Source organism: Nicotiana tomentosiformis, chromosome 5 (genome assembly GCF_000390325.3).
Source record: "Nicotiana tomentosiformis chromosome 5, ASM39032v3, whole genome shotgun sequence".
NCBI lineage: Eukaryota > Viridiplantae > Streptophyta > Magnoliopsida > Solanales > Solanaceae > Nicotiana > Nicotiana tomentosiformis.
In genome coordinates this window covers 23,345,801-23,373,324 of record NC_090816.1, presented here as the reverse complement: position 1 = coordinate 23,373,324, position 27,524 = coordinate 23,345,801, and the positions used below count along the sequence as shown (strand labels likewise).

The following is a 27,524-nucleotide window of genomic DNA, read 5'->3' as shown; positions in this document are numbered from 1 at the left end:
CTATCCAAAACCTCCTCCTTATTCTTTGACGAACTATTGATTATTTCTTTGATAAAATATTCTTCCTTACTCTATACAAGTAGAATACAACACCAAGTTTCACATAAGAATTCATAGTTTTTTGTCTATTTTATCCTATCCCGTGTTATCGGATTATGTGTCTGTGGAGCATCACTTATAAGAAATCAGACTTTGGGGGGGGGGGGGGGGGGGGGGAAAGGGGATTGGGGATTTCTAGCTTAAATTTTTAATAATCTCGGAGTTCATAACGTAATTAAAGTGCTCGAAGGGTATAAGGACTTGGAGTACATCTATTTTATACGTAAGAAATTAGCAAGAAATATACAAGGATCTTGGTCACCAATGAAAGACAAGTAGGCCAGGGGTAGAGAAAATAAAAAGACTTTCTAAGTGACAAAATTTTTGCTTTTATTTAGAGTCAAAAAGTAGCATGGGTGCTAGCACGTTTATAATTAAATATAAGTGGGTCAGCCCCACTTCTTAGTATTTTCCTACTTTGCAGAACCTTAGGATGGCTTAAGGGAAAGCTGTTTTAAAACCTCATTAGCTCTAGAACCAAATTAAGAAAAAAAAAAAAAGATGCGAAAGACTTACTTGTGCCTGACGACCGCGTTAAGGATTAACAAAGAAGAACAATTGTTTGATCTGTTGCTTGGGTTATTATTGTTTGAGGATACATAATTAGTGTGAGCAGAGAACTAGAAAGTTTGAAAATTTTCTTGTGCAATTCAACCAATAATCAGGTATGTAGATATATAATCTTATCCTTGTAGTATGCCTTGGATTACATTAGGATTGATGTGAATATCAAATTCTTTAGAATGATGACAAGAAGTAAATTGAAAGCAATTTGATAATTCTAAACCCATTTGAGTTGCTGCTAGATTTTTTTTGAGATTGGGAACAAGATTAGAAATATTAAAATAATGGAGAAATTATTTTCATCTAATAATGGATAAGGCTTTAAGGGTAAAGTGATGATCAGATTTGAATGTTGCTAGAGTATTTGGATTATTATTAGGGCCATAGGTTTTGGATGGTGTTATTTAAGTACAGACATGTAATATTTTTGATACTAAAATATATTTCTTCCTTTCCATATACCAAGTGGTCAAGGATATTACAGCAGTAAGCTTGACAGAGAAATATATATTTTTTCACATTAAGTGTCGATTATGTTGAGTAATTCATAATTTAAAAATTAGTTCAATTGGTGGTGAATTGAACTTGTTAAGTATGTCCTAATGATCCTAGCCAAAATATTTATAGATCGTGAGTTGTTGAACTCCCGCGAAGTTTGAAAGGACGAATTGAAGTTAAGACTTGAGGTGAGTTGAGGTTTATTTTTCTAGTAGGAAATTCCATTATAAATATGTTAGATAAATCTAAGTCATATCTTCTCGTGATCCAATACTCAGTTCACTGATTCTTATTCAGTACGATATTATATGTGACATGAATACATGCTTATGTGTATTACCAATTGTTATGTGCCTTTATTTGTGATATTCACATTCAGTAGGGAGAAGTGGCCAACCTCCCCCAGCGTGAGTGCCATGATATCAGGGTTACCTACCTCACGCTTGCAGGTGCTAACTGTTTGTTGGGGAGGTAGGCCGACACTCCCCCGTACGTGTTCCCAGATGCTCACGTACGCAGGGCCATTATGTGTAACAATTAACTTTGCAAAGTCACATCTTAAAATATATATAACTTAGTTTCTATTTCAGGTATCAGTTATGGGCTCAATTTCTACGTTAAGTTTTAGTTTCAGCTTACAGTTTCAGTTTCCAGCTTATTATTTGGTTGTAAAATTTTATATGATTTATATGATTTTTCGTTCTCTTTTCTTTGTTATATTTTCCAGAAGGTCTCGCTCCGCCTTTTTAGGAGGTGGCCTATGAGACTTAGTGGGTATCTTTTGGTGGTACTTAGCCCGTTTGGGCCTGCTACGTTGTGTGGCAGATATTGAGGATGCAGGTAACGAGGCATATGGCTAGAGGAGATATTCTAGATTCAGTTTACAGACTCCGTTAATTCACCCCAGTGGTAGCGAATCCTTTTCAAACTATTATTTATATCTTTTTTTTTTCTTTACGTTTATTTTATTTTCGGGGATGCCCCGGTAGGCTATGTATTTTAATTTTTTTTTTCAGATTCTAGATGCTCATGACTTGTTAGTGGGTCAGTATTAAAATAGTTTGGGATTTATCCTTTATTTATTAATTTTATCAGTCAGATTAAGAACTGCAACTTGATTAGAATTAATATTTAAGCACGTAGATTCTTTGCTATTGAACTTGAAGTTTTATACAAATAGTACAGGGTTCACTCAACGAGTGGTAAGGGTTGAGTACCAATCACGTCCCATCCCAGTTTGGGAGCGTGACAAGTTGGTATCAGAGCAACCAGGTTTGAGAAGTCCGAGGGAGTCATGAGCCGTGTCTAGTAGAGTCTCATTTTTAGGTATGTTGTGCACCATACTTATATCTGGGAGGCTGCAGGATATGTTAGGAAGATTTCTTTTCTTTGACTCTTACATCGTGCGTTAGAGCTAAACGTTTCAGAATTCTAACACCCATTTATCTCTCGTTTTAGCGCAAAGAAGATGGTTAGAACAAGATCAACTTCATCCTCTGCCGCTAACAATGTTGAGATACTAACTTCTAATCATCAAGAAGCAGCACCAGAGGTGCAAGCTGCACCAATAGCACCAGTTGCAGTTAGAGGACGTGACATAGGTAGAGGTAGAGGTCAAAATGCTAGGGGTAGAGGTGAAAATACATAGGTAATCATGCTCGTGGTAGGGCCACTAGACAGGAACAAGCTCTACCTCAGCAGGTTGTTAATGATCGGGTACCACCACATCAGCAGGATAATCGAATTGACAGAATTTTGGACTTTCTGGAGTCCCTAGCCCCTCCGGCTGGTGGTCGGGCTGCACGTGTTCATGCTCCTCCTCAGGACCCTCATGATTCAGATGAAGAGGTTATAGGAGATGATTTTCAAGCTCCACTAGAGGTACCACCACCAATTGTCCCTGCAAATATTGCCTAGACAGTGCAGTTACCAACAGGAAAAATTGATCCACATGCCTTTCTGAGATTAAACCCTCCTACTTATAATGGTACAGATAAATCAAATGAACCAATGTTATTTTTGGAAGAGATACAGAAAATGTTTGTTTCTTTGGGTTGTCTTGAAACATAAGCCACAAAGTTGATTGGGTTTCGATTGAAGGTTGCAACAGGACAATGGTGGAGAGGTTACAAAAAGGCCAGAGATTCTACATTACCGCCACTTACTTGGCCCCAGTTCAAAGAAGCTTTTAGGGCCAAGTTTTTGCCTAGCAGTCGGATGGATGAGTTTCGACGTCAGTTCGAACATCTTAAACAGGGTACCATGTTGTTGACTGAATATGAGATAGAATTTACAAAATTGGCAGAGTATGCACCTAATTTGATACCGACAGAGAGAGAAAAAGTGAGAAGGTTCATTGAAGGCTTGAATCCACATATGGCAAAAGATATGACTTCATATCAGGATGACAAAACTTATCTTCAGGTTGTCAGTATCGCTACGCGTAAGGAGGCTGAGTTTCGACGTCAGTTCGAACATCTTAAACAGGGTACCATGTTGTTGACTGAATATGAGATAGAATTTACAAAATTGGCAGAGTATGCACCTAATTTGATACCGACAGAGAGAGAAAAAGTGAGAAGGTTCATTGAAGGCTTGAATCCACATATGGCAAAAGATATGACTTCATATCAGGATGACAAAACTTATCTTCAGGTTGTCAGTATCGCTACGCGTAAGGAGGCTTTTGATAAAATCGCCAGGGAAGCTAGAGATAACAGCAAGAAGGCTAGAACAATAGGTATTTATAGTGGATTTTCAGTTGGCGGTAAGAACATGAATCATTCAGCTCACATTCGATCAACGGCTCACTCATCTCCTTATCCAGCTCCACTCAGACATGGCCTGCAGAGTAAGGGTCAGGCCCCTCAGGGGAAAAGTTCAACTAGTCAGGGCCAACCTCGGTTCTCATATCCTATATGTCCTTCGTGCAGCAAAAGACATCCAGGAAAATGCCTTTTGGGCCAGAAAGGTTATTTTCACTGCCATGATCCGGGTCATATTAAGAGAGACTGTCCACGGCTTGGACAAGCTCCAGGGAAGGCTCCAACTACTCAGGCAACATTCATAGGTAATTCTGAAATTGCACCTCCTCCAATTCGGGAACCTAATACTCAGACTGGGCGTGGTGCCAATAGAGGTGGAGCTTAGGGAGGAGGCGGACCAGCCGGATTCTATGCAGTTCTAGATAGGCAGAATGCGGAGGCATCTAACAAAATTATTACAGGTATTCTCTTAGTTTGTGGTCGCCCTGCTTATGTATTAGTCGATCCTGGTTCAACTTTCACCTATGTGTCTCCTTATTTTTGTGTAGAGTTTGGAAAAGCACCAAAACAATTAGGGGCTTTGTTTGAGGTTTCCACACCCATAAGGGAATCTGCTAAAGTTGAATATATATTCAAAAATTGCATCATCACAGTTTAGGGACGGGAAACATTAGCCGATTTAAACTTATTAGATATGGTTGACTTTGATATCATAGCTGGTATGGACTGGTTATCTTCTTGTCATGCTATAGTTGATTGTCACACGAAGACAGTTAAATTCTCATTTATTGGGGAAGATCCAGTTATAATTAGAGGTGAAGTGGGTACGCATGTAGGTAAGTTTATTTCTTACCTTAAGGCTAGAAAACTAGTGAGCAGCGGGTGTTTGGCGTATCTAGCACATGTGCGGGATATGAAAGTTGACTCCCCAATGCTTGAATCAGTACAGATTGTGAAAGAATTTCCAGAGGTGTTCCCGGATGATCTCCTAGAGATACCACCAGATAGGGAGATTGAGTTTGGCATAGACACATTGCCAGGAACTCAACCAATCTCGATTCCTCCTTACAGAATGGCTCCAGCTGAGCTAAATGAACTTAAGAAGTAGTTATAAGACCTCTTAGATAAGGGTTTTATTCGACCTAGTGTTTCACCCTGGGGTGCTCTAGTGTTGTTCGTGAAGAAAAAAGATAGTCTCCTACGGATGTGTATAGACTACCGCCAGCTGAATAAGGTTACTATCAAAAATAAATATCCACTACCCAAGATAGATGACTTATTTGATCAGTTACAAGGTGCTAGGTATTTCTCAAAAATAGATCTGAGGTCGGGATACCATCAATTGAAAATCAAAGAAGCAGACATCCCGAAAACAGCTTTCAGGACTCGGTATGGTCACTATGAATTTTTAGTAATGTCCTTTGGATTGACCAATGCACCGGCGGCTTTTATGGACTTAATGAACAAAGTCTTCAAGCCTTTCTTAGATGTCTTTGTTATTGTATTTATCGATGATATTCTGGTATATTCTCGTAGCCAAAAAGAGCATGAGAATCATCTGAGAACAGTTCTTCAAATACTCAAGGAGCGTCAGCTTTATGCCAAATTTTTCGAATGTGAATTTTGGCTCGATACAGTTACATTTTTGGGACACGTGGTCTTGAGAGAAGGCATTAGAGTAGACCCACAGAAAATAGAAGTAGTTAAAAGTTGGCCTAAGCCGGCGACCCCTATAGAGATTCGCAGTTTTCTAGGATTGGCAGGTTACTACCGTCGTTTTGTAGAAGGGTTCTCTTTACTAGCTGCCCCATTGACAAAGTTAACTCAGAAAGATGTAAATTTTCAATGGTCTGAAGCTTGTGAGAAAAGTTTTCAAGAACTCAAGAATAGGTTGACTACAGCCCCAATCCTGACTCTACCTAGCCCTACAGGTGGATTTGTGATCTATTGTGATGCTTCCAGAGTGAGGTTAGGATGTGTTCTTATGCAGAATGACAAGGTAATTGCTTATGCTTCTAGGCAGTTAAAGAATCATGAGAGAAATTATCCTACCCATGATCTTGAGCTAGCGGTAGTTATTTTTGCTCTAAAAAAATATGGCGTTACTACCTTTATGAAGAGCAATGTGACATTTATACAGATCATAAAAGTTTGCAGTATATATTCAAGCAGAAAGAATTGAACCTGAGATAACGCAGGTGGTTGAAATTACTTAAGGATTATGATTGCAATATCCTTTACCATCCAGTCAAAGCGAATATGATTGCTGATGCTCTGAGCAGAAGATCCATGGGGAATTTGGCCAGGTTGTCTTTGGTCGAACGTCCAATAGTAACAGAAGCCCAACAAATAGCTAGCCAAGGGGTTCGTCTTGATGAGAAGTGTGATGGAAGGTTGATAGCAAGTATGGGTGCTAAGTCTACTTTAATAGAGCAAGTTAAAGCCAAACAATTCGATGATGCTAGCTTGCTTAAGCTCAAGGAAGGTGTCCTTAGTGGCAAGATTTAGAATTTTTCACTTGATGAGAATGGTGTGATGAGACTTAGTGGTTGCTTATGCGTGCCTAATATAGATGATCTTTGAAGAGCAATTATGGTAGAAGCTCATAGCTCTAGATACTCAATACACCCAGGTTCTACTAAAATGTATCATGATTTGAAGGATATTTATTGGTGGGATAATATGAAGCGAGAAATTGCAGATTTTGTATCATGGTGCCTAAACTGTCAGCAAGTAAAAGCTGAACATCAGAGACTAGGAGGATTGGCTCAAGTCATTGAAATACCATAATGGAAATAGAAACGAATAAATATGAATTTTGTGGTTGGTCTACCGCGAACTTTTAAGAAACATGACTCTATTTGGGTCATAGTAGACCGACTCACTAAGTCAGCTCATTTTTTTCCAATCAAAACAACCTACACAACACCCCAGTATGCAGCATTATACATAAAAGAATTTATTCAGTTGCATGGTTCTCTTGTGTCCATTATTTCTGACAGGGGTGCTCAGTTTATTGCCCAGTTTTGGAAGAGTTTTCAGGAAGGTCTCGGTACTCGAATTAATCTAAGTACAACCTCTCACCCTCAAACAGATAGGCAGGCTGAGAGGACAATTCAGACCTTAGAAGATATGTTACGAGCACGTGTTCTCGATTTTAAAGGAAATTGGATGATCATCTGCCTTTGATTGAGTTCGCATATAATAACAGTTATCAAGCAAGTATTCAGATGGCCCTCCTATACGGGAGGAGGTGTTGTTCACCTATCGGATGGTTTGAGATGGTGAAACGAAGCTTATTGGGCCAAACATAGTACAAGATGCCTTGGAAAAGGTGAAACTAATTCAGGAACGACTTAAAATAGCTCAAAGCCGATAAAAGTTATACGCAGATATAAGATGCCGCGATCTTGAGTTCAAAGTAGGTGACTATGTATTTTTAAAGGTATCTCCAATGAAAGGCATCATGAGGTTTGGTAGAAAAGGGAAGCTTAGCCCGAGATACATAGGGCCTTATCCGATTCTTGAAAGGATTGGGCTTGTGGCGTATCGTCTAGCTTTATCTCTAGAGTTATCTTCAGTGCATTCAGTGTTTCATGTGTCCATGCTGAAAAAGTACTTTCACGACCTGAGTCATGTAATTGATAGGCAGGACATAGAGTTTGATGATACTCTGTCATATGAGGAGGTCCCTGTAGCTATAATAGACAGGCAGGTTCGTAGACTTCGAACCAAAGATGTTGCTTCGGTAAAAGTAATAAGGAGCAACCATTCAGCTGAGGAAGCTACGTGGGAGCCATAGGAAGCCATAAAGGAAAAGTATCCCTATTTATTCGAGATTTCAGGTACATAATTTATTTAATACTTTAAAATAATTAGATTGGTAAGTTATGGGATATTTGTGCTTATAGTAATGTAAAGCGGCTTTAGCGGGTATATTGGTATGCCTTAATATTATATTTTATTGGATTGAGTAGCTGGAGGTACGAAATGTTATTGTTGGGTTACTTGGAAAGGTTGAAAATTTTGGATAGCTCCAGTTACAAAGGAAACTCTGCCGAAAGTTTTGAAAATTTTAGGAGTTAGTCAAATTTTGGGGTCCTAAAATCTTTCTTTTTGACTAAAGAATAATTACGACACAACATTCGAGGACGAATGTTCCTAAGTGGGGGAGAATGTAAAGCCCCATAAATTTCTAGCTTAAAATTTTAATAATCTCGGAGTTCATAATGTAATTAAAGTTCTAGAAGGGTATAAGGACTTGCACAATTTAAGCGAAGTATTTGGGATAATATGCATATAAGATATGAACTAATATGGTAGGACGGATACTTAAGAATAAATAAAATCTTGTTTGCTCACTACGTTGAAATGCAACACTGGATGCATTTGTCCTTATAATGGCAATACGATGATGTATGTAAAAGGAGTACATCTATTTTATATATAAGTAATTACTAATTAGCAAAAAATATACAAGGATCTTGGTCACCAATGTAAGACAAGTGGGCCAGGGGTAGAGAAAATAAAAAGACTTTCTGAGTGGCAAAACTTTTACTTTTATTTGGAGTCAAAAAGTAGCATGGGTAACAGCACGTTCAACCAAATTTGCATATAATTAAATATAAGTGGGCCAACCCTACTTCTTAGTATTTTTCTTCTTTGAAGAACCTTAGAATGTCTTAAGGAAAAGTTATTTTAAAACCTCATTAGGTCTAGAATCAAATTAAGAAAAAAGAAGAAGTTGCAGAATACTTACTTGTGCCTGACGACCGCGTTAAGGATTAATAAAGAAGAACAATTGATTGATCTGTTGCTTGGGTCATTATTGTTTGAGGATACATAATTAGTGTGAGTAGAGAACTAGAAAGCTTGAAAATTTCTTTGTGCAATTCAACCAATAATCAGGTATGTAGATATATAATCTTATCCTTGTAGTATGCCTTGGATTACATTAGGATTGATGTGGATGTCAAATTCTTTAGAATGATGGCAAGAGGTAAATTAAAAGCAATTTGATATTTCTAAACCCATTTGAGCTGATGCCAATTTTTTTTTTTGAGATTGGGAATATGATTAGAAATGTTAAAATAATGAAGAAATTATTTTCATCTAGTAATGGACAAAGCTTTAAGGGTAAAGTGAGGATCAGATTTGAATGTTGCTAGAGTATTTGAATTATTATTAGGATCACGGGTTTTGGATGGTGTTATTTAAGTATGGACATGTAATATTTTTGATACTAAAATATGTTTCTTCCTTTCTATATACCAAGTGGTCAAGGATACTGTAGCAGTAAGCTTGACAGAGAAATATATATATATTTTTTTCACATTAAGTGTCGATTATATTGAGTAATTCATAATTTAGAAATTGGTTCAATTGGTGGTGAATTAAACTTGTTAAGTATGTCCTAATGATCCTAGCCAAAATATTTGTAGATCGTAAGTTGTTGAACTCCCGCAAAGTTTGAAAAGACGAATTGAAGTTAAGACTTGAGGTGAGTTGAGGTTTACTTTCCTAGTAGGAAATTCCATTATAACTCTTGTGCTCGATATGTTAGATAAAGCTAAGTCATGTCTTCTCGTGATCCAATACTCAATTCACTTATTCTTATTCAGTACGACATTATATGTGACATGAATACATGCTTATGTGTATTACCAATTGTTATGTGCCTTTATTTATGATATTCACATTCAGTAGGGAGAAGTGGCCAACCTCCCCCAGCGTGAGTGTCATGATGTCAGGGTTACCTACCCCACGCTCGTAGGTGCCAACTGTTTGTTGGGGAGATAGGCCGACACTCCCCCGTACGTGTTCCCAGATGCCCACGTACGCAGGGCCATTATGAGTAACAATTAACTTTGCAAAGTTACATCTTAAAATATATATAACTTAGTTTCTATTTCAGATATCAGTTATGGGCTCAATTTCTACGTTAAGTTTCAGTTTCAGCTTACAGTTTAGCTTACAGTTTCAGTTTCCAGCTTATTACTTGGTTGTAAAATTTTATATGATTTATATGATTTTCCGTATATCCCTTTTCTTTCTTATATTTTCCAGAAGGTCTCGCTCCGCCTTTTTAGGAGGTAGCCTATGTGACTTACTGGGTATCCTTTGCTGGTACTTAGCCCGTTTGGGCCTGCTACATCGTGTGGCAGATATTGGGGACGCATGTAACGAGACACATGGCTAGAGGAGATATTCTAGATTCAGTTTATAGACTCCGTTGATTCACCCCAGCGGTAGCGAACCCTTTTCATACTATTATTTATATCTTTTTTTTCTTTACGTTTATTTTATTTCCGGGGATGCCCCTGTAGGCTATGTATTTTAATTTTTTTTTTTAGATTCTAGAGGCTCATGACTTGTTAGTGGGTCAATATTAAAATAGTTTGGGATTTATCTTTTATTTATTATTTTTATCAGTCAAATTAAGAATCGCAACTTTATTAGAATTAATATTTAAGCACGTTAGATTCTTTACTATTGAACTTGAAGTTTGATACAAATAATACATGATTCACTCAACGAGTGGTAAGGGTTGAGGGCCAATCACGTCCCATCCCAGTTTGGGGCGTGACAGTGGATATATGAGAATGCATTGTATTGGGTTCGAACTATATGTATATAATTTGAACGCTCCTTAAAGAATATATATTTTTACTAAATTTTAATCCACTTATCCAAAAAAAAAGTAACGGATGCATTGTACACTATACCATACTGACTTAAAATCTTTAATCACTTGATCTTAGCACCTGCCGGCTTTCTTTTATTTTTGTATTCTCGTTCTCTGCAATTTCCTTTGTTCTTCTTTTCTTTAATATTCCTCTTACAAGGAGAGGAAGAGTTCTCTTTCATATGGATTATGACACATCTTGAAAACAACTATCCAAACAAATAAAAACCTCCAAAGAATTTGGTTATAAATCCAAGAAACCTTTGGCTAATATAACAAACAAAAAGTCATAGTTGTAACTTTGTAAGCAATATAAAAGCAATGTGAAAAAAATAAAGCAATATAAAAGGGGACTTAATTAATGCCTTTGGGAAGATTCATCTTGATTAGTTGTAAAAATACAAGGTTAACAAAGTAAACATGGACCAAAACCAAACATCGTCAACGGTAATCATAGACGACCAAACTCAAACACCATCAACAACAACTATAGACCAAAACCAAACACCAGCACCAGCACCAGCAGTGTCACCTGTGGTTGGCTTGTCAATGTCATTAGTGGTATCTCTAGTGATGAGAGTTCTTACATTTATTTTGTTGTTGATATCATTGATTATCATTGCCTCTGCCAGTTTTGATACATTTGATATCTATGGTTTTCCAATCACGGTTAAGTCCAATGACTTCTATGGTTATCGGTAAATTACCTTTCCCCTTAACTTTTATATATTGACAACGTAAAGAATATTTAAGGGGTTGTTTAGCTTACAGTGTAGTTATGCGGGGTTTATAATGCATACAATGATAATTTATGAGGCTACTAATATTGAGCTAAATGTTATACAATTAATAATATAGGGTTTGTTAAGCGGGAGCAACAATATATCATAAATGCTAGGTAAGAATTACCTACTTTTGTGGCATTTTGTCCTTAAATATTTTAAGTCACTATAGATAAGACACGTACTTATAATTTATATTTTAACTCTGCATAAAATAATACACACCATAACTTAATGCGATTATAAAATTATGAAGCAATTAATTTTTCCTACATACGGCCAACCAAATTGCATTAGTTATATAGAGAGTATTATCATCCCCTCCAACCCAATGACCCCTATGTATAATATAACTTGTTTTAACAGGTTATTACTAATCTTTCTAGTCATGAGTAATCACCTGTAGTTATTTTTTAAATGGTCTGATATTTTAAAACTCTTTTATAATATAAGTTAAACTCGTTCGTTTATGACGAATTACAGCGGAGGATCCAATATTTTTAGTTAGTGGGTGCTTTAACTTTTTTAACATATGGTGAAAAACGAGACCTAACTGGGGTAAAACAAAAAGTTAAAAAAGGGCTTGTTATGAGTGAGATTCCAACTCTCATTCCTCACTTCATTAAAGCCTTCAATACCCTTTCTTAACCAAAGCATCCATTAGATCTTTTATTTTTTGAGTGCTTCTTGTCGTATTATATCAGTTTTCTTAATTTTTTATATAATTACAATATACTCCGAGACCGAGTTGAGGTTAATGGCTGCTCGAGCACCCAAATTTTTACATATAGATTCTCCCCTGACGAATTATTCCTACCTGAAGTTGGAAACATAGACCAAATAGTCGTTCATTAGCCTTACTAATCAAATGCATTATAAGAAAATTGGATATTTAACACTTCTAAAGGAAGAATGAATAATGTGTAGATATGCTTTTACTAATCCTAATCTTTATATTTGTTGAATTTCTTGGGGTGCAGTTATATGATATCGGCAGATGTGATTGGAATGGCCTACACCCTGCTATTAGCTGTGTTAACAATCTCCCATTTGGTCAAATCTGGAAGTCCCATTGGCAGTGGCCTTGCCTATTTTGAATTCTATGGCGATAAGGTAAAGTCAGTCAACTGGGATTCTTCAAAAATGAAAACTGAAAGTAATCCGTCAGTTCCCAAAAGAATAACACGATTCGAAATAATTGAGGAACAGTTTTTTTTCACATCCAGCCTTTCTAAATTTATTAGGTAAGTCTAGAGATTTAGGGGTAAATTTCACTAATGGTTATTCAACTTTCTGTTTATTGCATCAAACTCAGAAAACTAATTTTCAGAATAAAAAATATTATTAAATATGTGTACATGCCACAGAAAATGAAGGGGAAAAAATACCGATTTTTTTTTTGACTTGATCCAAGGAACATATATAGATTGTCACTTCAGCAACTTACCTTACCTAATATCGATTGGCACCTCTTAAACATAAAAATAATCTATTTTGTCATCCATTTTTTTATTAAAAAAAAACTCTTAATGCGCTACATGTTGAAAAACATCAAGTATTAGGTGGGATCAAAAAATATTTTTATTTTATTTCTTTAAAATGGTGTAATGTGGATATTATGCAAGGTGAGTTGTTGACATAATTATACTTACATAGCAATTTTATACATGTGGCAGCCTATTTGCTTTTCCGATACCGATTTAGCATTTCCTGACTTTTTATGTTTTGTGATATATATATTGCATAGTTGAGTTATTTTAGTGCCACAAAAATTAATTTATATATATAGTACGGTAAACTGAAAGTTGAATGACTACCTGTGAAACTTGTTACGGGTTAACTGACATATATAGGTGCAGGTTATTTCATTCATATTGGCTACTGGAGCTGCTGCTGGATTAGGACTCAGTGTGGATTTTAACAGATTTCTGGACACTGGCAAAGATATACAAAATTTTATTAACATGGCAAATGCTGCTGCTAGCCTGCTTCTTCTTGGATCTGTTTGCTCTACCATTTCCTCATTCATTTCTTCTCTCAATCTTCCAAGGAGATCAAAAGCTTGAAGATCTAGTACTAATCTTGAAGATTCTGAAGACACATATTTCAAAATTTTTGATTATGTTAGGGGCCATGATATTGCAATTCACAGTATGTTTTTTTTTCTTTCAAAATTTTGGTTCTTGTTTTCTTGTTTAAATTGATAAGATATGAATAAATTGCATGGCTGCTTGAGATGGCGTATGCAGGATTTTCTGTAAGCGGTGTCACTTCTTTTATAGTGAACAAATAAATAATTACAATAACATCTTATTTTGAAAAAACAATACAAAACATTAGTATAACTCTCTACAGTGAGTTTTTATTTATTGGAATGTGTCCATAATAGTCTCACAAATGTCTTTTTCCAGACCCCGTCCAAATACACCAACACATCCCAAAATACGACACGGACTTAGTCGAGACCACAAATCACGCCAAACAAGATCGAAACTACAAATTGACGATCGAAATCCTTCTTTAAACTTTCAAACTTTGACGAACGCGTCTGATTCATATCAAAACATTCCGGAATGACGCCAAACTTTGCGCACAGGCTATAAATTACAATATGAACCTATTCCAAGGCTCGGAATCCCAAACGGACATCGACAACATCAAAGTCCACCTCAAACCAAACTTAGGAAATTTTAAAGCTTTCCAAATGCCAACTTTCCACAATAAGCGTCGAAATGCTCCCGGGTGATCCGATACTCAATCCGAACCTATGTCCAAGTCCGAAATCATCATATGAACCTATTGGAACCTTCAAATCCCGATTCCGAAGTCGTTTACTCAAAAGTCAAATCTTAGTTAATTCTTCCAACTTAAAGCTTCAGAAATTAGATTTTCTTTCCAAATCAACTCCAAACTTCCCGGAATTCAACTCCGACCGTACGTACAAGTCATAATACCTGAAGTGAAGTTACATTCTTCCCCACTTAAACATACGTTCGTCCTCGAACGTGCCAAGAACTGCTCCAGAGTTGTCCAAAATCACTGTTTAACACCTCGTGCACCTGCCCGTGCCACCACTACCCAGTTGAGCATATTAGCTCGAGCCAGACTGAAGATCCTCCCTATAACCTTAGCTAACAAGCTTTAGAACCAAATTCCAACTTCCGAATTTCTCTACAAAACTTGATTCTAATATACGAACATCGTATCAATCACTACACACTGCACCAAAACATGATCATGCACCTATGCTAAAATCAAACCATACACCACATAAGTCGTTTGCCCATAATAACATTCTCCTACTACAATAACTGAAATTTCATGAATCTGATGCCCGTAATATTCCTCATAACACATGTGAGCCCTGTTCCAATTCTCACAATACCGCCACGACGAAAGAGATGTGTAGAAACTCATAACCACCTGCTGAATCAATAAATCATGGAGTCTCTCCTCCTGACAAGATCATTACCTCATTCTGACCTGAATAACGATATTATCTCTTTAATGTACCTTATATAAATCTGATTGCACTAATTCCAGGTCCAATAATCTTGTCTCACCCAGTACAAACTGCTCAGACAATGAGTCACCTCAAACACTGACCAAGATCTTATGCAGCACCATCAAAGCGCCAACAAGCTACCACTCGAATATAACTCATAAGGAAGATGAACTCTGACAGGGAATTACCCAGCCCGCGTAACGAATAAAATGGCCGAATAGATGCTATGAACCTACCTCAGGGATGAAAAACAAGGCATACAAAATAAGTGTAAGGAACTATACTCAACATCTCGCTATTGCGGCGTGCAACCCGATCCAATATGACACTGTTGCGGCGTGCAACCCGATCCACACAACATGCCCGTGGTGGCGTGCCACCCGATCCGCACATAACAATCAAGAAGAAAACACACATCAAGCCGTAACGCTTATACTTATGAAATGCCCGAATATCGACCACGAGCACACCAAGTGCATAATACAAATCCTGGGGAGACGGATAGCGCCATACGCTACGAAACCCAAGCACAACTAAGGTGAAATAAATGACTTGCATCTCGAGAGCCACCCTGCTCATATAATACCACAAGCTACATGGGACCACCACACATGTGCGAATAATCAAGCCGTCTCACAACCCACATGTCACAATAGATATTACACAGAATAGCTGACAAAGGGAATAACATCCAATGCCTGACGACTCCTCCGTAAGCAATGCTATGACGAATGAACATATCTGACCTGATGTAGAGCACCCATTTACATTAGATCCACCAACGGATCTCAAACCAATTCTAATCATACCATATTGGGCCAATAACCTTCCAAGGATCCACAACGGCCCTATTCTTGACACATAAGAATGATCGTCAAATCCGAAACAAACTAACATAGTCCACCACCCAAGGAATAGAACGCCTCCCCGGCATAAACTCTCACGTTAGCGCTAGTGTCCGAATCTCCATACTTGGTTCCAATTATAACCATCAAGTGACTAACCGGTCACACTTATACAAATTTACCCGTAGGATACGCTCCCACCTTCCGCACCAGGTGACAAAGTCTGCACATCCATACCACCAACTGTACTAATTCCGTAAGGCAAATCAAAACACCAAGCCTCTTACACAGGACACTGTCCTCAGGTGGCACTATAGAAAATGCCAGCTTACTCTGAACATCTGAATTTTCCCCTACGCATCCGAGCTCGTGACATTCTTGTCAACACCGAACCGCAACCTTGATCCTCAACTTTCAAATTCCCATGCCGCTCACTGCACCTATCATGCCGCTACGCGAGAATACCAGAATCTATCATAACTCCTAAACTACCAATAGAATGAACACTTCCTTGGCTAGGAACCTTTCACTTAGCTCATTTCAGAAGAGCCAATGCAATACGCAACTGAATTCCCAAACCACAGAAAATACAACCCTCAAGTCGTGATCTAAACCACCATGACTCCTTCGGAATCCATTTACACCACAAGGCCATTTGAGTCAAATACCTCTCAAATTAATCAAGTTATGGTGGTTGTCAAGCTCGCGCGTACAACCACAAACCACATGTATAACTTCACACGCTGAAGGAACTGATCATTGCCACAATCATGCTGATTCCACCATTACAAACTGACCCAACTTTCAATACTGCACCGCATACCCGATGATAACATAGAACATTCCAAGTCCCATTCGTCATCCACTGCGAAAACTCACTCCTTAACTACACAACGGACCCAAAATCCTTAGGCACTGCACTTCAATTCTTGAACCCACTAGAACCGTTGTTGAGAGTCACCCACTCTGACCTAGTCCCCAATATAACCAAACTCCAACGCTCTGCTAGCACATGAACACCCTCTCGAAGAAGCAACCGGCTGAACTCTTTTCCTTATACATCACATTCACAAAAGCACAAACTCTGAGTCTTCCCAAAAAACTGAACATGAATCGATAAAGCCAAATATAGCACATATCCATCAAGTTCTTTGCCCGAATTACCCCTGATGTTTTTATTCCTCAGTCATAATAACCCATAAATACATCGATAATCATAAACCGCACAAGCAGACAACCACGCGATCTAATCGTTGATGGTGGGGCTCCACCACTTAGCTTAAAGCTACAATTACATAAACCTAGAACCCACCAAGATTCCTCCTTCTCAATTACCATGATCTCGCACATTTAACCCGTCAAATTTCCTGTAGTCTCTTATTAAACTTCTCATGAACATTCTGAATTATCAGCTGCAATCGCATATTCGACCTTCTGTTGGGTAGTAAGTAGAACTCTTCGCAGAAACTTCATTAGAATCACGCAACCGCTAATCTGCTCACAAGAGATCACACACCTGTGGAATTCCTTATCGATATCTTCCAATGACACTATACTGGGTACAACTACCAAGAAATCAGTAACTCTCCTGAGCCCATGCTCGTTCACCAGCTGTACAAGTATGTTCCTTCCCCATTGACATAAACTAAAAGTCCAACAATACCTTCCAAACTCAAAGTCATGTTGCATCTGAAACGATAATCAAATCTTCACACACTTCTTCATTTCAAGCAAACTCCTTTCTGCCATATTCAATCTTTCTCTGTACAGTAACCACCATTACAAATATAATCTGTGGACCTAGTCACTTTCCACCATGCCTCCCAAATCGCTTTAATCTTCCTCAAGGCATGTGGCTATCCTGCCACGAAATCCATATGCTATTATGTCACTCTTAATTCAGTTAAGCCATCTCTTTTAAGCAACTTCTCGACTTGTGTTTTTCATACTTGACCTGCTAGTAATTCAACCACCGCGAGACACCTCCCGCCATGCCTTCCTCATACCTTTCTGCCCAAATGTTGCTCCATATCAATCCATACCTGTAGCACCTGAACTAATGAATTACTACCAACTCTAAACCTCCTAGAAGATCATCTTTCTTAAGCCATCAGCTTCCAAAGCACCAGTTTGATTATTAAATCGCTACACACCGCCATTCTCTGACAATCGCTTCTTAGGCTCCACTTCCCAACATCCCGCCCCGAAGACAAATCGAAGAAGACCATAACACCGACAAATCTTAATGCGTTCAAACAAGGACGATGACACCTCATCACAAATGAGAATTCCACCACACTCGAAAATATCTAGTCTCGCTACTCCATCAACCAAAGCCTGAGCATTCATAGATCGATTGTCTTTCCTAGCTGGATTTAAATGCCGAACCCCTAAACCATGCACTAAGAAATCCTCCATTCAAGTCATTCACTGCCTCAACATATAAACGAGCACCCTACCATTATACCAACATCGTGCGATAACAACGCGTGAACATCATAGCAATCTATGCATAGCCTCAAAACCATCAGAAATACAGCTACTGAGCTGAAATGATAGAACATCCTTTTGCAAGGCGACGATAATAACCCGCCGGAACATGTAGGGAAAAACATCCTGCACCATGTCTGCAATACCACCATAACTACTCGACGCCCATTTGATAACAAGCTCCCCACATCGCATAAGATTGAGTAGGAAGGAAATAAAGGCACAAGCCTCAATGGAATCAAATCGCACGGTGAGGAATCAAGAAGGGAAGTGCTCCTAATAGCCTTGTAGCCTCTCGAAGATAAGTACAGACGTCTCCGTACCGATCCGCAAGACTCTGCCAGACTTGCTCATGACTCGTGAGACCTAAGTGAACTTAATGCTCTGATACCAAGCTGTCATGACCCAAAATCCACTATAGGTCATGATGGCGCCTAACACCGCCGTCAGGCAAGCCAACAGTGATTTACCAAGTTACTCATTTTATTACTTCCGAAATCATAGATTTTAATAAGGAAGGAGTTTTACACTCATAAATCCACGGGAAACGTACACCATTTGTAGTTTATAAAATAATTTAAAGGCGTTAATAATATACAAACCATAAGCATAAACTAGTATAACCCAAAAACCCGGTGTCACAAGTGCATGAGCATTTTCTAAGGAGTTCAATAATAATAATACAACATCTGTCCAGAATGTAAATAGACGGGATAAAATACATAGTACGATGGAGACTCGGTGGACTGTGATGCGTAGACTGGAATGCAGCTCACATAAAGTCCCCTCAACAGGTGCGCCTACGCTCTAAAATGATCACCAAATGAACATGTCAGATCCTGCACATTTAGTGCAGGAGTGCAACATGAGTATGTAAATCAATACGTACCCAGTAAGTATCTAGCCTAACCCCGGAGAAGTAGTGACGAGGGGTCGACATCGACACTTACTAGAGGTCCAATAACATAATATAATAATCCATAACCGATATGAAGTGCACATCGATAGTGGGGCAAATCTGTAAGTTACATAATCTTCCAAATATTTCTTTTAAAGTATGAATTTCTCGATCTTGTATTCTACCTTAACAGCTCAGAAAAGGGCAAGTGCCAATATCAAATACATAAGGAATACCATATAAAATGCCGGGCATCAGTGGAAAGATTATCTCGTGAATATTTGGACTACTAAGGATATAACGCACGATTCTGTAGAGGCCGTTCGGCCCGATCCAGAATAATGTGTACACTGTCGAGGGTCGAGCAACACAAACTATAGATGCATCTATTATACTGCCGAGGCGTTCGGCCCGCTCCACAAGAAAGGAAGGAAGTTGCCGAATTACGAGACACGTTTTTACGATATAGTACATGAGCACAAAATGAATATAATCTTTACTGTTTCTCAAATAACTCACCCACGACTCAAAGTGTTAAGGCTCGGCCTAGTATTCATATATTTAATTCTAAATCAAATACAGTTATAACTTTAATTAATTAAGCCAGCAGAACGAGTTCAAATAATTCAATTATTACATGATAAAGTCCTAAGTCTACCCGGACATAAACATGATTTAGCTACGTACGGACTCTCGTCACCCCATGCGTACGTAGCACCCACAACTAGTTTCACATAACAATAAATATCACCTAGGGGTAGTTTCCCCCTCACAAGGTTAGACATGAAACTTAACTCGCTCCAAAGTTCCATGACCGGCTCCAACGCCTCTCCAACACCTCAACTCAAAGCCAAACGATCTATAACTAGTCAAACAATGTGCAACTCAATCAAAATATACCCCGATGCTTATAATTAATCAACCATCGGGCCCACGTGCCCGATTTTCGAAAATATTTGAAGATAAACTTTACCCATAACACCACGAACTCAAATATATAATTTATTCTAAATTCCATATCCAATTCGTGGCCAAAATCTAAAAATACTAATTTTTAGGTTTTCCACCAAAGTCCCTAATTTCTACAAATTCTCATACTTAAATCCATATTTAAACCATGTATATAACTCACAATGTGAAGAAATCATTTACCCCATAATAGATGATGAAGATGGAACTCCAAAATTGCTCCAAAATCGACTCCCATGGACGAAATGAAGTGGAATTGAGCCAAACCCCCATTTTAAAAGAACACACTACCTAGCCCGACCTTCGCGCCTGCGGTCCATTAGCCACTTCTGTGGCTCTGTACCTGCGGAAATTCCCATCGCAGGTGCGGTTCACACTAAGCCCAGCCAAATCCGCTTCTGCGGACAAAATCTGATCCTACGGTCTCGCTTCTGCGGAGCCCCGACCGCTCCTGCGGTCCAGCACCAAAGGCCCAGCCCCGCTTCTATGGTGCCTCCTCCGCTTCTACCGATGCGCATCTGCGTGCCAAAACTCCGCACCTGCGGCCCTTCGCCCAGCTGGCCTCTTCCGCTTCTACGGAACACTCGTCGCATCTGCGGGCTCGTAGATGCGAAAATAACCTCGCATCTGCGGTCGTCCCAACTCAGTCCAAATGCCTCTTCTACGATCACGATGCCGCTTCTATGGGCTCGCACTTGCGGCCCTTTCCACGTAGGTGCGATTGCACCAGATCCCAGCTGCCTCAGTACTTTTCCCAAGCCCAAACTCAATCTGTTTTCGATCCGATCCGCACCTGGGGCCCCGGGACCCTGTCCAAACATACCAGCACATCCCAAAACATGAAACGGACTTAGTCAAGGCCTCAAATCATGCCAAATAACATTGAAACTATGAATCACCGATCAAAATCCTTCTTTAAACTTTCAAACTTTGACGAACGCGTCTGATTCATATCAAAACATTCCGGAATGACGCCAAACTTTGCGCACATGTCATAAATCACAATACAAACCTATTCCAAGGCTTAGAATCCCAAACGGACATCGACAACACCAAACTCCACCTTAAACAAAACTTAGAAAATTCTAAAGCCTTCCAAATGCCAACTTTTCACAATAAGCGTCGAAATGCTCCCGGCTGATCCGATACTCAACCTGAACCTATGCCCAAGTCTGAAATCCCGATTCTAAAGTCGTTTACTCAAAAGTCAAATCTTAGTCAATTCTTCCAACTTAAAACTTCAGAAATTAGAATTTTCTTTTCAAATCAACTCCAAACTTCCCAAAATTCAACCCCGAAGACACGTACAAGTCATAATACTTGAAGTGAAGCTAGTGAAGGCCTCAAACCGCTAAACGACATGCTAAAGCTCACAACGACTGATCGGGTCGTTACAAGTTGCGAATTATCAAACGAGTAAACAAGAAGAATAATTCCAACAATACTTAATCGTTGACAGCAGAGAGAACAACATAACCCAAAACTCAGTGCGTTAGAGTTCCCAAGGGTTTCATATGAACCTCGGGCAGTGCTCGTACTGAGAAGGTAAGTTAGTCAAAATTCGGTGGCCTTGGCTTTCAGCCGGCCAAGAGCCAGTAGTGCAGAAAGTATAGAAGAATCAAAGTAGTGGTAACAGTAGTTGAGTAATGAATCATTTTTAGGGGAACGGGAAATGGGGGCTTATATATTAGTCGATTAAGCAGACAAACAAGGAAAGAAAATCAATCAAGTTCAAGTAGGGAAAAGGAAAATCACATGCATAGCCTATTCCGAATCAGAATAGGTAAATATCGGACAAACCCTAGTTTGACAAGTAGTCAAAATTAGCCAAGAATCTCGGTGAATCGAACCCATACGACCTTGTTGAGAGTGTATACAGACGGATTTTTGTCTGAATCGTGTAGGTTGAGGACGATTGCACTCGATTCGGAGAGGTAATACTTACAAAAATCGGGCAAGTACTAAGTAATACCACGAGTGTATGAATGACAATGAGATAGTGCAAATAAGGTAAGTAGATCGTGAAAGAATTTTATGATTTAGCCGGGTTTTGAGGGGATCTGGGAGGAGGAGGTTAGGGTTTGGTTTGAGAGTGGGTATATGAGGGAACGTAAAGGCGGTTGGGCAGAAGGAATGGTCTTTAGAGTTTTGGGTGAGAGATATAAGGAGAAAGGGGGGAAGTGTTGTGAGTCGTTGATCATTTGATCAACGACTGAGATTTAGATGACTTGGGTCAGGTGTAACGGGTCATGGTATTGGGATAGGGGTTATTGGGCTGGATTTTAGGGTGTGGAATGGTGAAGTGGGTCCGAAATTTGGCCTGTTTTAGGCCAGATTTTAAATACAAGAAATTAAAAGGAAAATAATTTAATAAAATAGCTAAATAAATATAAAAAATACTATTTATGAAAATTAATACTTTAAAATAATATTTGAATATTATAAAAATATAAAAAATTATTTTGACCCTGAATAAAAATGGCAAATGCAATTAATTGTAAAGTATAGGCTATTATTGCAAAAAATGTGTGAACAGTCAAAAATGCAGATGTAATTATATAAAATGAAGTAGAATGTTGTAAAGAATATATGATGTAAACACTAAATTTGGATGAAAGTTATCACAAAATAATTTGAAGGAGTAATTAATAAATATTTGAATAATTTAAATGCAAGAAAATCAATTTTAAAGTCTTAAAAATGATGAAAAATTACAGAAAGTACTTATATGACTCTTGTAAATTGGTGATGATGCAGGAATGGTATTTTGAAAGTATATAAGATATTTATAAAAATATGAGGACAAAATTGGGTATCAACAGTTGTCCCTCTTTACCCGGGAATTATGAAAGAGATGCCGGGTAAAGAAAGTAATGACCAATTTTGTCCGAAACGAGTGAGGATGATGCGTTTTTGAAAAGTGGGGGCCGAACCCTGGTTCTTGAGTTGCTTATATATCCCTGGTATTACGAGAATCAGGCCGTGTGTAGTTCTAGATCCAACGGTGAACGAAACTAATGGAGTTGTTATAAGAGTAGTCATGTGTTTCGAGAAGGATTTTTTGGATATGATAGTGTCGAATAATTTTAGGTGGAGCTATAAATGCGAATTTGAACATTACAGATGTATAAGGCAAGTATTTGAGCTATTACGGGACAAAGGGTAATCAATTACTGATCATCGATTACGTTTGAGATAAGCGAAGGATGTGAACGTTGTGAACGGAAACCGGAGCGAGAATTGCTCGTGTTTGTAGAACGGCTATCTCCCGAGTTACCTGCAAAACTTAAAACACGATGCGCGCGAATATATATGGGTTATTGTGAAAATTTAAAGTTGATGCAAATTCCCTTCGGACCATGAGGGTTGTCTTTGGATGATAAGGATGATTTCTTTAGACCATGACGTCCTGGGCTATGAAGCATATGATATGGGATTCGCAAGCCATGAAATGGTGTCCTCGGTCCATGAGGATGGTGCCTCTGGACTATGACGCCTTTGAATAATGATATGCAATTTCGAGAGATCCTCTGGCCATGGCATGATATCTTCGGGCTATAAGGATGATACCCTCAGACTATGACGCCTTCAGACAATGTGGTGATGTTTCAGCCCGTAAAATGCAATGATGTGTAAATATCGATTGTTTGATATAGGGAACAACTGATGCTTAGTTGTATGCAAGAATGAGATAAGGCGGCACTTAGTCTTGTATGTGATGAGGGTAGTGTTTAGCCCTATGCAGATGAAGGCAGAGTTTAGCCTCCTCGTATAATGTAATGGAGACGGTGTTTAGTCTCATGCAAGGAAAGGTTGTGCTTAGCCTTATACAATGGTGGAGGCAGTGCTTAGCCTCATGCAAGAGAAGGTAATGCTTAGCCTTATGCAATAATGGAGGCAAAGCTTAGCCCCGCATAATGTAATGGAGACAGTGCTTAGTCTAATGCAAGTAAAGGCAATGCTTAGCCTTATACAATGGTGGAGGAAGTGCTTAGCCTTATGGAAGGGAAGGCAGTGCTTAGCCTTATGCAATAATAGAGGCAGTGCTTAGCCTCATACAAAGAATGGAGACAGTGCTTAATGGAGATAGTGCTTAGTCTCATGTAAAGGAAGGCAGTGCTTAGCCTTATGCAATAATGGAGGCAGTGCTAGCCTCATGCAAAGAATAGAGACAGTGCTTAGTCTCATGAAAGGAAATGCAATGCTTAGTCTTATGCAATGGTGAGGGCAGTGTTTAGCCCTATGCAAGGAATGGAGACAATGCTTAGTCTCATGCATGGAAAGACAATGCTTAGCCTTGTGCAATGATGAGGGCAGTGTTTAGCCGTATGGGGGAAGAGCAATGATTAAATGTGAGAGGAAAAATGATTCTTAGCTTGATGCGTTTGTGCTTGCGACTTCTGTTGGTGTGAAGATAGTGATCTTATTGTATGTATGTATATATTTGTGGACGTGCTTGTTATGTCCATTGTGCCTGCATCCAAAGAAAAATCATGAGTTGTGGGGGAAAGGTTGGTTTGTGCCTTTGATTCTTCATCTCGCCTTCGCTCATTGTCTTTCTGCCTTGTTCGAATCAACCTGGATAACATATGGCTATTACAAAAAATGAAATTTTCGAAAACATGCATTTGTGATAGATCATTTATTTAAAAATGCAGTTGTTCAAAATATGTGATAATGCATAAAACAAATAAATTTTGAATCGGAGACTGTGATGCACTTCGAGACATTGCAACCTCCTCAACTCGGAATTTTGAGGACCCTCCTCAAAATTCTGCCCCAGTTTATATCCCTACTTCTGGCAATACTCTTCTTGGTGATCCTTGACATAATGAGATCTGGAAAACTCGAAATCTTGCCCTAGTTTCTGACCATAGAGGGGAAGGAAGATTTTATTATGATGTGACCGAACCTACATAGTTGCCTACGTATTTCCTTTTAAGCGGGAATCAAGTCAAGCGTAGTTCAGGTTACATCAAATAGAAAGTGCAAACATAATCTTAAACATAATATCTCTGGACTGCATCTGAGTTGATAAGTTTTGGCCATATCTCTCCATCTATCTCTGCAAGTATAATGCTCCTCCTGTCAGTACTCGCTGAACCATGTAAGGGCCTTGCAAGTTAGGTGAGAATTTCCCTTTTGTTTCATCCTGATGCGGGAAGATCCGTTTCAGCACGAATTGCCCCGGTGTGAATTGCCTTGATCTAACCTTTTTGTTGAAAACCCTTGCCATTCTATTCCGGTAGAGTTGACCGTGACACACTGCATTCATTCTCTTGCCATCAATGAGATCCAGTTGTTCATACCGGCTCCGTATCCATTCCACGTCGCTGAGTTCGGCCTCTTGTATAATTCTTAAAGAGGAAATCTCCACTTCGGCGGGAATAACAGCTTCAGTACCGTAGACCAGTAGATAGGGGTTGCCCCAGTAGACATACGAACTGTGGTGCGGTACCCGAGTAAGGCAAATGCTTGTAGTTATCCACCATTTTCCTCAATATCTTCTTGATGTTCTTGTTGGCGGCTTCTACGGCTCCATTCATATGCAACCTGTATGCTGTAGAATTCCAATGCTTGATCTTGAATGTTTCACACATAGCTTTCATTAGATCACTGTTGAGATTGGCGGCATTATCAGTAATGATTGACTCAGGTACTCCAAATCGACAAACAATACGATCCCGGACAAAATCTCCTACGACCTTCTTAGTCACAGCCTTATAGGACGCGACTTCAACCTGTTTTTTGAAGTAGTCTATAGCCACCAAAATGAACCTGTGTCCGTTTGAAGCAGCGGGTTCAATTGGTCAGATGACATCCATGCCCCAATCAGAGAAAGGCAGGGTGAACTCGTTGCATTGAGTTCTTTGGGAGGCACTCATATCATATCGGCATGTATCTGGCATTGGTGACACTTTTGAACATATTTAATGCAGTTTGTCTCCATGGTCATCCAGAAATACCATGCTCTTAATATCTTCTTGTCCAAAATGAAACCGTTCATGTGAGGTCCGCAAGTTCCGGCATGTATTTCTTCGATCAATCTAGATGCCTCCTTGGCATCGACACATCGTACCAATCCCAAATTAGGAGTCCTTATGTACAGAATTCCTCCACTCTGAAAGAAATGGTTGGCCAATCTTTGAAGCGTGCGCTTCTGAGTGTGTATAGCATTCTAAGGGTATTCTCCTTTCTCCAAGTATTCCTTGATATCGTGGAACCATGGATTTCCATCAAACCCTTCTTCAACATGAGCACAATAAGCTGCCTACTTACGAATTTCTATTGGGATAGGATCGATGAAATTCTTGTCTGGATGTTGTATCATGGAAGACAAGGTGGCTAATGCATCTGTGAACTCATCCTGAATCCTTAGAACATGTTTGAATTATACCTTTATGAACCTCTTGATCAACTCTTGTACACAATGTAAGTAAGGCAATATTTTATTGTTCTTGGTAGCCCATTCTCCTAGTACCTGGTGTACCAATAGATCAGAATCTCTAATTACCAGCAACTCCCGAACATTCATGTCGTCATTAGTCCCAGGATGCAGGCCTCATATTCTGCCATATTGTTAGTGCACGGGAACCTGATCTTTGCGGAGATCAGATAATGTTTACCGGTTTTCGATACTAAAATATCTCTGATGCCCACTCCCTTGAAGTTTGTTGCTTCGTCGAAAAACATCCTCCAACCATCAATGTTTCGGCGATATCTTCACCTATAAATGACACTTCCTCGTCAGGAAAATACATCTTCAATGGTTCGTATTCTCCATCCACAGGGTTCTCTGCCAAGTGATCGGTTAATGCTTGCCCCTTGACTGCCACTATGCTAACTTACTTGTAGGCATGGGTTTCTGAAAGACGTATTTTAGTGTATCCATCCTTGATATGAGATATGTAGTGTACGCACAAAAGTAATTTCTTAACTTCTGGGCTATCCATGTCAAAGCACAACAGGTGTGATCCAGTAAAGAATATCGCGCCTCGTAAGGTGTGAACTTCTTGCTCAGATAATATACCGCCTGCTCTTTCCTCCCAGTTCCATCATGTTGCCCCAGAATGAACATGGGTTCCATCCAACATGGACAAATACAGTAGCAGAGGTCTTTCTGGCTCTGGCGGGATGAACATGGGTGGTTTAGATAAATACTCCTTGATTTTGTCAAAAGCCTTTTGAAATTCTTCGGTCCATTTTGTCGTAGCATCTTTTCTCGGCATCTTGAAGATCGACTCACATATCACTGTTGATTGTGCTATAAAATGGCTGATATAATTGAGGCGTCCCAAGAAACTCATCACATCTTTCTTGCTCTTTGGTGGTGGAAAATCCTGAATAGCTTTGATTTTTGACAGGACTAGCTCAATACCACGGCGACTGATGATGAACCCAACAACTTCCCAGCAGGGACTCCG

At 39.0% G+C, this 27,524-nt stretch overlaps 3 protein-coding genes across 3 annotated transcripts; 2 read left to right on the top strand and 1 right to left on the bottom strand.

Annotated features, from left to right (window-relative positions):
- Nucleotides 1-4,620: 4,620 nt before the first annotated feature.
- LOC138892023 (uncharacterized) lies at nt 4,621-5,034 on the top strand. The gene has a single exon (XM_070175714.1). The coding sequence runs from the start codon at nt 4,621-4,623 to the stop codon at nt 5,032-5,034; it is 414 nt and encodes a 137-aa protein (XP_070031815.1).
- A 5,952-nt stretch (nt 5,035-10,986) lies between these two features.
- Nucleotides 10,987-13,505, top strand: LOC104086222 (CASP-like protein PIMP1). The gene is made up of 3 exons (XM_033653411.2): nt 10,987-11,309; nt 12,374-12,506; nt 13,253-13,505. The coding sequence occupies exons 1-3, from the start codon at nt 11,032-11,034 to the stop codon at nt 13,457-13,459; spliced, it is 618 nt and encodes a 205-aa protein (XP_033509302.2). The 5' UTR covers nt 10,987-11,031; the 3' UTR covers nt 13,460-13,505.
- Nucleotides 13,506-25,159: 11,654 nt separating this feature from the next.
- On the bottom strand, nt 25,160-26,635 carry LOC138892022 (uncharacterized). The gene is made up of 3 exons (XM_070175713.1): nt 26,582-26,635; nt 25,559-25,841; nt 25,160-25,494 (listed from the first exon to the last, which is right to left on the bottom strand). Exons 1-3 carry the CDS (start codon nt 26,633-26,635, stop codon nt 25,160-25,162), a joined length of 672 nt encoding a protein of 223 aa, XP_070031814.1.
- Nucleotides 26,636-27,524: the final 889 nt, after the last annotated feature.

What these genes read in the sequence shown, in the direction of transcription:
- LOC138892023 (XM_070175714.1), top strand. Translation starts at nt 4,621, where the DNA reads ATGGTTGACTTTGATATCATAGCTGGTATGGACTGGTTATCTTCTTGT.
- LOC104086222 (XM_033653411.2), top strand. Translation starts at nt 11,032, where the DNA reads ATGGACCAAAACCAAACATCGTCAACGGTAATCATAGACGACCAAACT. An exon ending in AATGACTTCTATGGTTATCG is followed by an intron (nt 11,310 to 12,373) that starts GTAAATTACCTT and finishes CTTGGGGTGCAG; the next exon opens with TTATATGATATCGGCAGATG. An exon ending in TTGAATTCTATGGCGATAAG is followed by an intron (nt 12,507 to 13,252) that starts GTAAAGTCAGTC and finishes ATATAGGTGCAG; the next exon opens with GTTATTTCATTCATATTGGC.
- LOC138892022 (XM_070175713.1), bottom strand. Translation starts at nt 26,635, where the DNA reads ATGAATGTTCGGGAGTTGCTGGTAATTAGAGATTCTGATCTATTGGTA. An exon ending in CTGATCTATTGGTACACCAG is followed by an intron (nt 25,842 to 26,581) that starts GTACTAGGAGAA and finishes TTCAAAAAACAG; the next exon opens with GTTGAAGTCGCGTCCTATAA. An exon ending in CAAGCATTTGCCTTACTCGG is followed by an intron (nt 25,495 to 25,558) that starts GTACCGCACCAC and finishes ACGGTACTGAAG; the next exon opens with CTGTTATTCCCGCCGAAGTG.